Genomic DNA, 12,231 nt, shown 5'->3' with positions numbered 1-12,231 from the left:
CACAATCGTCTTCCTCCATGGGGCATCGTTTGCCCTCGGCTACTAACAATCTATATTAATGACTTCTATGAAAGGGCTGAGTGTAACATAGCCATGTTTGTTGAAGGTACAAATTTAGTTGGGAAAGTAAGCGAGGAGATGAAGTTATCCAATTTGGTAGGAAAGATAAAAAGCAGAAGATATTTTGAATGGACTGAGAAATACTGGGTAAGGAAATCAAAACGAGTGTGTCTTCGCCAATGGTCTGTGTAATTTTAGTAAGACTTCTTCACTCTCTTATGCTGCAATCCCTTTGTATCAAAAGCTAATATGCTATTTACCGTCCTATTGTATTTGCTGGACCAGAAGACACATTATTCTGGGAAGAAATGGCCTAAAGTTGCTGTGCTCAAAGTCCAAAGTTATGCACAGATTTCCTTTTAAAATTCTGTACGATTTGTAGCTCATTTAAAGAGGTAGAAACTGAGAAAATATTTCCACAACTGGGGAATCCGGAACACAGGGTCGCCACCTCAGAGTAAAGAATCAGCCATTCGGACCAAGGCATGGAGCAATTTTCAATCTTCAGTTTCCTCACTCAAAGGGTTGTGAATCTGATAAATTCGCTATCCCAGAGAACAATGGATGTTCAGTTGTGAAGCGTATACGAGACAGAATTTTGGATACTGAAGGAATTAAAGGATAGGGAAGAGTGCGGGATGGTGGAGTTGAGGTGGAGATGCTGGCCATGATCTTGCTGATAGGCAAAGCAAGGTCCCAGAGTCAAATGGCCTATCCCTGCTCCTATTTCTTATGTTGGTATATTCTATCCTACAGTCTGAAAGCAAGAACAGCATTAGTTTTTAAACCAACACCATACAAAGAAAAAAAACTGGTATGCAGTAGTGTGTGCAGTAGCCAGATATATTCAGAACATGAAGAAAGAGTTAGCTGGAAGAAGGGACACAGGTGGCTTCTGCTACCAGGGGATAGCAGACAAGCAACAGCTTGACAGTCATACTCACAGAATCATACCTTACATACAATGTCCCAGACATCACTATCACTATTCCTGGGTATGCCCTGTCTCACCGGTAGGACAGACCCAGCAGAGGTGGCGGCACAGTGGCATACGGTCATGAGGGAGTCGGCCTGGAGCCCTCAAAATGGACTCTGGATCGTAAAGTCTCATGGCTTCAGGCTAAACATGCGCAAGAAAACCTCCTGCTGACTACTACATACCAACGACCATCCGCTGATGAATCAGTACTCCTCCATGTTGAATACCACTTGCAGGAAGCACCAAGGGTGGCAAGGGCACAGAAGAAACTCTGTGTGGCGGACTTCAATGTACAACATCAAAGTGGCTCGATAGTACTACCACAGACCGTGTTAGCCGGGTCCTAAAGGACAGCCGCTAGACTGGGACTGCAGCAGGTGGCAAGGGAAACAACAAAAAAGAAAAGCATACTTAACCTCATTCTCACCAAACTGACTGCTTCAGAAACATCGGTCCATGATAATATCGGTACAAGTGACCACCACACAGTCCTTGAAGGGACAAAATCCCGACTTCACACTGAGGATATCCTCCATTGTGTTGTGTGCTAAATCAAATAGATTTCGAACCAGAACTCAAGATGGGACATCCATGAGGCACTCTGGCCCATCAGCAGCAACAGAATTGTATTCAACCTCATAACCCGGCATATCCCCCAACATTACCACCAAGCCAGGGGATCTACCCTGGTTCAATGAAGAATGCAGGAGAGCATGCCAGGAGCAACACCAGACATACCAAGTAACAGACAGATCAAAGCGATTCCAAAACGAACATCAGATCTAACCTCTGCAGTCCTGCCACATCCAGCCGTGAATGGTAGTGGACAATTAAAGAACTCCGTGCAGGAGGCTCCACAAATATCCTCATCCTCAATAACAGAGGAGCCCAGCACATCTGTGCCAAAGAGAAGAGGCGCTTGGCTCGAGCTCTGACAGCCACACACGGAGGAACGTTCTTCAGGGCGTTCCGACCATTTAAAAAATAAAACCAAAATGCCCTCCCCCAGCAGGTGGCTAGCACTGCTGCCTCACGGCGCTGAGGACGCTGGTTCGATCCTGGCCCCAGGTTACTGTCCTTGTGGAGTTATCACATTCTCCCAGTGTCTCACCCCACAACCCAAAGATGTGCAGGGCAGGTGGATTGGCCACGCTAAATTTCCCTCAATTGGAAAAAAACACAACCTTCAGCCAGAAGTGCCGAGAGGATGATCTCTCTCGGTCTCCTCCGGAGGTCCCCAGCATCACTGATGTCAGTCTTCAGCCAATATGATTCACGCCACACGATATCAAGAAATGGCTGAAGGCATTGGATACTGCAAAGACTATGGGCCCAGACAATATTCCAGCAGTAGGACTGCCGACTTGTGCTCCAGAACCTGCCGCACCCCTAACCAAGCTGTTCCAGTACAACTACAATACTGGCATCTACGTGGCAATATGGAAAATTGCCCAGATGTGTACTGTACACAAGAAATAGGACAAATCCAATCCAGCCAATTAACACTGGATAAAAGCAAATTACTGCAGATGCTGGAGTCTTAAACCAAAGAAAAAAATGCTGGAAAATCTCAGCAGGTCTGGCAGCATCTGTAGGGAGAGAAAAGAGCTAACGTTGTGAGTCCAGATGAACCTTTGTCAAAGCTAAAAGACTTGGAAAGTGGGAAATATATTTACTGTGGTGTGAGAGAATGAAAGATGAGTCATAGCCACAGAAACCAAGGGAACAGAGTGCTAATAGCCACAGAAACCAAGGAGAAAGAGTGCTAATGGCAGTTCCCAGAGAGAGAAATGGAAAGCAGTGAAGGTAGATATTAGGGGAGGGACATACAAAAATCCTGTCAGAGAGAAGAGCAGAACTTCTTCAGGGTAGGCATTCCTGGAAGAGAAGTGGCAGTGAGTTAAACACTGGATAAAAGCAAATTACTGCAGATGCTGGAATCTGAAACCAATGAGAACTTGCTGGAAAATCTCAGGTCTGGCAGCATCTGTAGGAAGAGAAAAGAGCCAACGTTGAGTCGAGATGATCTTGTGTCAAAGCTAAAAGACTTAGAAAGTGGGAAATATTTATACTGTGGCGTGAGAGAATGAAAGTCAAGTAATAGCTACAGAAACCAAGCCAATTAACACCCCATCAGTCTACGTTCCATCATCAGCAAAGTGATGGAAGAGTCAGCAACAGTGCTATCAAGCAGCATTTACTCAGCAATAACCTGCTCATAGACACAGTTTCAGTTCCGCAAGGGTCTCTCAGCCCTCATTACAGCGTTGATTCAAACATAGACAAAAGAGCTGAATGCCAGAGGGGAGAGGAGAGTGACTGCCCTTGACATCAAACCAGCATTTGACCAAGTAAGGCATCAAGTAGCCCGAGCTAAATTGGAGTCAATGGCAATCGGGAGGAACACTCTCCACTGGTTGGAGTCATACCTGGCACAAAGGAAGATGGTTGTGATGGTTGGAGGTCAATCATCTTAGCTCCAGGACATCACTGCAGGAGTTCCTTAGGGTAGCATCCTCGCCTCAAAAAGCTTCACTTGCTTCATCAAGTTGCTTCCGTCATAAGGCCAGAAGTGGGGATTTTCAACTTCCAGAGAGGGGGGATGTGCTGAGCTGACGCAGGGAAGGTGGCTCTCCTCCGAGAACTCAGAAAAACAGCGTTTTTTTGTACGAAAATAGCCCACCAAATCTGTTGAATCCCACCCCATCTCACAAGACAGCCGCAACGACTGAGAAATGCCTGGCAATAACTCTCGGACCCAAAAGGATGGCAGGTTCAGCAGAAGCCTGGAAAGAAGGAACAGGAAGATGGCGAACACGAAGAGCGAGTCGGAACCGACCATTTTCGAGCGACCTGGATCGCCAGGACATACGGCGGACTATTCACCGATGAGCGAGTGGATAGACCTCATGACTCAGGAGCTCCAGAAACACACATGCCATCAATTTGGAAATGATGGCGACAGTGAAGGACGCCCTTCAAGGTGGTGTTTGAGAAAACAGACAACTGGAGGCACAGGAGTCAGCATTCTGGGACCAAAAGCAGCAACTGACCAAAGTGACCGAATCACCTCCCTGGAAGCAAAAGTGGCGAGTTGGTGGTAACGCAGGGGCACTGAAGGGGAAGGTGGAGGACCAGGTGAATCGGTCACGCCGCCAGAACCTCCATATCGGGTGCCTGCCCGAGGGCATCAAGGGCAGGAACCCCACTGAATATGTAGCCCAGATGCTGGGTAACCTAGAAAGTAGGGGGAGCTTTCCCAAACCCCCAGAGATGGACAGAGTCCACAGGTCACTCCAGCCAAAACCAAAAACGAAATAGGAGTCAAGGGCCATAATAGCAAAGCCGATACCAAGGTCAGGAGAAGATCCGGAAGTGGACAAGGCACATTTGGTTCTGCCAGTGGGAGGGACATTTCATCCGAGTCTACTAGGACATTGGAGCACACCTGTTGTCTGACGTAGCGCACTGAATTTAACATAGCCACGGTGGCCCTGTATAAGAGTGGAGTGCTGTACCCAGTCAAACTGTGGGCAACTTCCCAGGGGAAGGAATTCTACTTCACTGCACTAGTGTGAGGTCACAAGCTGGGAAGGCAGCAGCAACAGCGAAGTAAAACTTATGATTCAAAGAGAGACATTTGCGCGGGACAAAATTGCCTTACTTTCCATCTAGCTTTGAGTCCCAGGAAAGAGTGGGTGAGAGCAGAGAGGTGCAGAATCAGGTGTGGGCGGAGTGGAGGGGGCCACGGCACAGCTCCCGACAGGGAGAGCCTGGCAGACGAGGGGAGAATCAGCACTAGAAAATGGGGGTAAGGTGGGGACATGGAAGGTACGGTGAGACCCTGGAGTATAAGGGGCCTTCGGGGGATTACAAGATAGTTTGGCAGGCCTGGTCCGCGCGCGGCCGGCGCTATGTTGTACGGCGCAGCCTCCGCAGGCCTCCGCCATGCACATGCGCAGCCAGACCCGGCCATTCTGCGTCCGTATCAGCAGGTGGGGCTTTACGTGGCGTGGCTGCTAGCCCCCCCCCCCCACTGGACAGAGCATCGGTGTGTGGGGGCAGCACCAAGACCAGATGCATCCTACAGACATAGCTGCAGAATCACAGAATCCAGATCCATATTTTTGTTCTTTTCCTTTCCCAATTGTATCTTCTTGCTGGGTGATAGTTTTCCATTTGAATTCTCCCTTTAGCTTCAGCTAGGCAGACCCTCCAATGATTTAACACCTCAAGTTAAACTTTCAAACCGGACGAAAGTTCATGTCCATATTTCACATGGTGAACGATAGATTTAGCAATTTATCTGCTTACGGTACAGCTTGGCCAACCTCTTTTGCTCTTCCCTTACAGGCAACTGCAGATCCTCCAAGACCAAAACTGCACCTGTCCTTTGTTTTGTGCCATCTCTGCGTTTATATGGAAGTCTATAGTAGTATAATCTCAAAATGGCTTGCATTATCATCTGCTCCGTTGCAAAAGGAAACACACCAGCCCTGTGCAGAGTCAAATTCGTTATCTCGAATTACTACTGCTTTTCAACTCAGAAACAAAGGGACAGATTCCACCACAAAAATTTACCGTTTGGGTTTTAGGAGTTTAGGGTCTTCTCACTGCGAAACAAATGTCCCCAAACATCAACATTTGTCACCTCCGTTTCAACAACATAACATCCTTCTGATCTAACAACTAAATCACACATGTTTACTGCCAATCAGACACCAGTATACACCAATGACTCCTTGCTGAATGATGAGTTCCGAACCTCAATAATATTACAAACCAAAGTATATTATGCTAAAACAGAATATTCAAATTAAGTTTACATTTGCAACAGAAGCGAGAAAAGTTATTAGCCCATCAACCGTGAGAACAGCTAGAATCAAGTGATCGAGCCAGCATCAAAACAGAACATTCGGCTTTTTGAGTCTGCTCCACTATTCATCATGATCATGGCTGGTCATCCAACTCAGCAACACCCCCCCCCCCCCCCCCCCCCCCCCCAATATCCTTACACTACTTTAGTCTCAAGAGCTATATCTAACTCCTTCTCGAAAACGTACAACGTATTATTGTAGAATCATAGAATTTACAGTGCAGGAAGCCATCCAGCCATCAAGTCTTCACTGGCCCTTGGAAAGAGCACCCTATTTAAGCCCACACCTACATCCTATCCCGATAACCCAGTAACCCACCTAGACACTAAAGACGATTTAGCATGGCCAATCCCCCTAACCTGCACTTCTTTGGACTGTGGGAGGAAACCGGAGCACCCAAACTCTGCACAGACAATAACCATGCCGGGAATCAAACCTGGCACCCAAGAGCTGCGAAACAACAGTGCTAATGAGTGTGCTACTGTGCCACCCTATTAGCATCAAGTACTTTCTGTGCTAGTGAATTCCACAGGCTCACCACTCTCTAGATGAAGACATTTCTCATTTCAGTCCTAAATGGTCTACCCCATATCCTCAGACAATGCCCCCTGGTTCTGTACCCCCCCGCCATCGGGAACATCCATCCTGCCGCGTCCCGTCAGAATTTTATAGGTTTCTAGGAGAACCTCCTCTTTCTACTAAACTCCAGTGAAAATAATCCTAATTGACTCAAATATTTCCACATATGTCAATGCCCCCATCCCAGGAAAAAGTCTGGTAAACCTTTGAACTCCCTCTACAGCAAGAACATCCCTCCTCAGATACGGAGACCAAAACTGGACACAATATTCCAGTGTAGCCTCACCAAGTCCCTGTAGAATTGCAGCAAGACATCCCTGCTCCTGCACTTGAATCTTCGAACTATGAAGGCCAGCGTACCACTTGCATTCTTCACAACCTGCTACACTTGTGCGCTTATTTTCAGCGACTGGTGTACCCCAGGTCGCAGTGCACATATTCCTCTCTCAATCTTGCGCCATTCAGATAATAATATGCCTGCCTGTTTTTGCTACCAAAGTGGATAACCTCATTTATCCATATTATACCACATCTGCCATGCATGTGCCCACTCACTCATTCAGTCCAAATCCCACTGAAGCACCCCTGCATCCTGCTCAGCGCTCACCCCCAGCTCGGTCTCATCTGCAAATTTGGAGATATTGCACAGACCAGAAAACAGTACAGGCCCTTAGGCCCACGATGTTGTGCCGATCATTTCTCCTAACCTAACCTACACCCCTTCAAATTACTGATGTCCATGTGTTTGTCCAAGAGTCGCTTAAATGTCCCGAATGACTGACTCCACGACCTCCGCTGACAGTGCATTCCACGTACCAACCACACTCTGTGTAAAGAACCTACCTCTGAGATTTCCCCTATACCTTCCTCCAATCACCTTAAAATTATGTCCCCTCGTGACAGCCATTTCCACCCTGGGAAAAAGTCACTGGCTATCCACTCTATCCATGCCTCTCATCACCTTGTACACCTCTATGAAATCACCTCTCTTCCTTCTTCGCTCCAGTGAGAAAAGCCCTAGCTCCCTCAACCTTTCTTCAGAAGACGTGCCCTCCAGTCCAGGCAGCATCCTGGTAAATCTCCTCTGTACCCTCTCTAAAGCATCTATATCGTTCCTATAAGGAGGCGACCAGAACTGGACACAATATTCCAAGTGTAGTCTAACCAGGGTTTTATAAAGCTGCAGCAAAACATCACGGCTCTTAAACTCAATCCCCCTGTTAATGAAAGCCAACACACCATACGCCTTCTTAACAATCCTATCAACCTGGGTGGCAACTTTGAAGGATCTATGTACGTGGACCCCAAGATCCCGCTGTTCCTCCACACTTCCAAGAATCCTGCCTTTAACCCTGTATTCGGCATTCAAATTCGACCTTCCAAAATGAATCACTTCACATTCATCAAGGTTGAACTCCATCTGCCACTCTCAGCCCAGCTCTGCATCCTGTCAATGTCCTGTTGCAACCTGCAACAACCCATAACACTATCTGCAACTCCACCAACCTTCATGTCATCGGCAAACTTACTAACCCACCCAGAGCAGAGGTCCCAGAACAGATTCCTGCGGGACACCACTGGTCACCGACTTCCAGGAGGAATACTTTCCATCCACTACTACTCGCTGTCTTCTTTCGGCCAGCCAATTCTGTATCCTGACAGCCAAATTTCCATGTATCCCAAGCCCCCCCTAACTTTCTGAATGAGCCTACCATGGGGAACCTTATCAAATGCCTTACTGAAATCCATATGCACCACATCCACTGCCCGACCTTCATCAATGTGTCTCGTCACATCCTCAAAGAATTCAATGAGGCTTGTGAGGCATGACCTTCCGCTCACAAAGCCATGCTGACTATCTTTAATCAAACTATGTTTTTCTAAATAATTATAAATCCCATCTCAGAATCCATTCCAATATTTTGCTCACCACAGTTGTAAGACTAACTGGTCTGTAATTCCCAGGGATTTCCCCCATTCCCTTTCTTGAACAGGGGAACAACATTTGTCTCCCTCCAATCATCCGGTACTACTCCAGTGGAAAGTGAGGATGCAAAGATCATCACCAACGGCGCAGCAATCTCCTCCCTCGCTTCCCGTAGGAACCTTGGGTATATCCCGTCATGCCCGGGGGACTTGGCTATCCTGATGCTTTTCAAAATTTCCAGCACATCCTCCTTCTTAATATCAATCTGTTTGAGTCTATTAACCTGGTTCACGCTGTTTTCACGAGCAACCAGGTCCCTCTCTCTAGTGAATACTGAAGCAAAATATTCATTTTGGGCCTCCCCCCATCTCCTCAGACTCGAGACACAAGTTTCTTCCACTATCCCTGATTGGCCCTACTCTCACTATGATCATCCTCTTATTTCTCACATAAAAGTGTAGAATGCCTTGGGGGTTTCCCTAATCCTTCCCACCAGGGCTTTTTCATGCCCCTTTCTACCTCTCCTCAGTCCATTTTTGAGTTCCTTCCTGGCTACCTTGTACCTTCTAGAGCCGTGCCAGATCTTTGCCTACTCAACCTTGTCAGCTTCCTTCTTCCTCTTGACTAGAAGCTCTGCTGCTCTTGTCATCCAAGGCTCCTTCACCTTACTCTTCCTTCCTCATCTCAGTGGGACAGAACAATTCAGCACTCGCAGCAAGTGCTCCTTAAACAACCCCACATTACTGTTGTGTATTTTCCCGAGAACAACTGTTCCCACTTTATGCTCCTTAGCTCCTGCTCAAGCCTAATAGCAGTATAATTTCCCCTCCACCTATTAAATACCTTCCCATACTGTCTGTTCCTATCCCGCTCCATGACAATGGCAAAGGTCAAGGAGTTGCAGTCACCATCACCAAAATGCTCTCCCACCAAACATCTGACACCTGGCCTGGTCCATGACAAGCACCAAATCCAATGTGGCCTCCCCCAGTCGGCCTCTCAACATATTGAGTCAGGAATAATAGTTGGGCTCCTAGCAGGGATTCCTGCACCACTCAGACAAATTTCTGGTACATAACAAATGAGTCAGCTGCTGTACGGAGAAAAACAAATGACAAATGTTTTAGGCACTTACTCATCAACTGAAGGGCAGGTATATGGCTGAAAAATCGTAATTTCCTATTATTCTTCACAGCAGCTGACGGGCCTGCTGTGCAAGAAGCATTTGCAGACTCAGTGAATTCAACACTTTTGGATCATAACCAATTCTATTTTATGGACAGCAGTTATTGGGTATGTGTGTCTGTCATATATATTTATATACAATATAATATACACACACACATTTACACATGTATCACCTCCTTTGGCCTTTCACCATCTTCCCTTTTGCCAGATAATCTCTGCTGCCTTCCAGCCCATCATAGACCTTTCCTTTTGATCTTTCCTCCCTCCCCCTTCTCCTTTTTCTGTACTTAATTAAAACCTGTTATAGCACAATTTTTTCCCAGTTCTGATGAAAGATCATCAACCTGTTGGGTATTTCTAGTATTTCCACTTTTTACTTCTGCATTTCTAAAGAGTTTTCCTTTCCAATTTCCAACATTGCACTTTTTCTTTTAAATTTTAATGTGAACCAGTATCACTTCAAAAGTAACTCAGCTTCATTGCCATTTCACATGCTTACCAAGATACCAGAAGATCTGCAAAAGTTTCAAGTACGGTGTAAAGGGCAAAAACAATCCAGTACATCATCCAACGAACCTGAAAGAGGGAAGCACAAGAATAATGTTTACAGTCAAAAACGTTAAATTAATTTAACAGAAGCAATACAGTGATCTTTTGCAAGAGGTAAACAAAAATAATTACACAAACCCTCATGAATCCCAGCCTCTGTTTACACCTACCATTTCATGAAGTTGTCAAACTGGTCACTTTAGATCAGCGAGGCAGAGCAAAGACAAGTTGCTGAACCACATAACTACCTTTGAAAAAGCCCTGGTTTGGGATGGGGGCAGCAGGGTGGAGGGGTAAAAAAAAAAAAGTGTTGATGGTGTTCCACGTGGCATGTTCTACAACTCAATGGAAATGGCGAGGCAAGCACTGAGCAGAACCCAGAGAGACTGGAAAGTGGGTGAGTCGAGGTAAAGTTGTTACTTGAGGCTCCTGGTGTCTGGTTTCAGCAGTTTCCCATTAAATCAAGGATGGTGAGCAGCATAGGGTGGAAAGAGAGAAAGCCACAGACAATAGCAAGAAGGAATCTATCGATCCACTATTTGTGCCACATAACTATCAGAATAGCATACATGTTGCTCATGACACCCAGCTCACCAAGCTGTAAAATAATGTGCAGCTGTGATAGATTTAGAGAATTAATCAGCAATAATTCCTCAGCACTCTTTTTAAAAAAAATTTAGAGTACCCAATTATTTTCTTTTCCCCAATCAAGGGACAATTTAGCATGATCAACCTGCACATCTTTGGGTTGTGGGGGTGGAACCCACACAGACATGGGGAGAATGTGCAAACTCCACATGGACAGTGACCCAGGACTGGGATTCGAACCAGGGTCCTCAGCGCTGCAGTCCCAGTGCTATCCACTGCGCCACATGCCACCCTTCCTCAGCACACTTAAACACATTACATAAATATGTACAATCCAATATGAAGTCACAACTTAACATCCTTGCAAAGTGCACACAGATCTGGGACCATGTTTAAGGTACATTCCAATTAACAACTCAATACTAAGCAATACTTAAAAATAAGTAGAGAGAAAAGCAAACACTTGTGTCATTATCATGGAAACAGAGCTGCAATGTACACCCTTTCCAAAATACACATACATCTATACAAGATCATTGCTGTTATGTGCCATAACATCTTCAAATCTATTACTTGACCTTGGAATTTCAGTCTTGTTAGAAGTTCTGTGATGGCACTCAGTTCAATCCCTCTTAGCAATTAAGGGGTTATTTTAAGCTCAAGCAAATGAAAGAAAATGCATGCATGCCACGTCAAAATTGCTGCTAGGACAGCAATGTTCGGCTTTAATTGATGACCTTTCCATGAACTTGGCCATCTGTTTCCGTCATGCTACCATTGTCCTAACAGTATGGTTCGACACCAGTGCCTATTTGGTGCTGAGTTGTGCCACTAGGTCCCAGGAGCCAGCAAAGCAACACATGCAAGCTTGCACAGCCAGCAAAATCGTACCACAAGGCCTTTCCGTAATTCCCCATCTTAAAGAGGGTGCTTCTTTCTCCCAACTTGCACAAAATGCTTGCATATGTTTAAGATGGGACAAAGGATTAAACCCAAAATATTAACCCATCTTTTTACAGATTCCAACAGTCCTGCTACGTGGTTGATGTTTCTTATTTGTACAATGTTCCACATACTCAAAACATTTGGAAGTGAAGAACAATTCTTGGGAAGTTTTAAAACATCAAAAACAGCAGACTGGCTGGGGCTGTTGTGCAGCGGATATGAAGCTTCAGTGATGTAAATTGATTCCACCAGGATCAGCCAGAGTAATCATGGGGCCTTGCCTGGTGCTCCTACTGTTTCTGGGCCCCTTCCCCACCCCCCAATTTCAGAACCACCAGACCCACCCCCTCAATCAGGGACATGATTTTTCCCCCTTTTCAATATTTACCAATCACAGAAAGGTGGGTTATTAATATTGAGAGCAGCAACAATATAATGCAGTGCATTGGTCAAAGCAGGAGTAACAGGCATATCCTGTCAGAGAGGGAGGGAAAGGTCAGTCACTGAGGACATAGTTTATTATAGAGAAACATCCCCTC

The 12,231-nt window shown here is 45.9% G+C and overlaps 1 protein-coding gene across 1 annotated transcript in view; it reads right to left on the bottom strand.

Annotated features, from left to right (window-relative positions):
* Positions 1-12,231, bottom strand: part of reep3b (receptor accessory protein 3b) — a 126,071-nt gene that overhangs the window by 19,562 nt on the left and 94,278 nt on the right. Inside the window, exon 3 of the mRNA XM_038821780.1 lies at positions 10,110-10,186. Coding sequence (XP_038677708.1) covers positions 10,110-10,186 — 77 coding nt within the window. The remainder of the gene's footprint in view (positions 1-10,109; positions 10,187-12,231) is intronic.

Source organism: Scyliorhinus canicula, chromosome 16 (assembly GCF_902713615.1).
Source record: "Scyliorhinus canicula chromosome 16, sScyCan1.1, whole genome shotgun sequence".
Taxonomy (NCBI): domain Eukaryota; kingdom Metazoa; phylum Chordata; class Chondrichthyes; order Carcharhiniformes; family Scyliorhinidae; genus Scyliorhinus; species Scyliorhinus canicula.
This window is presented reverse-complemented; position numbering and strand designations above follow the sequence as displayed.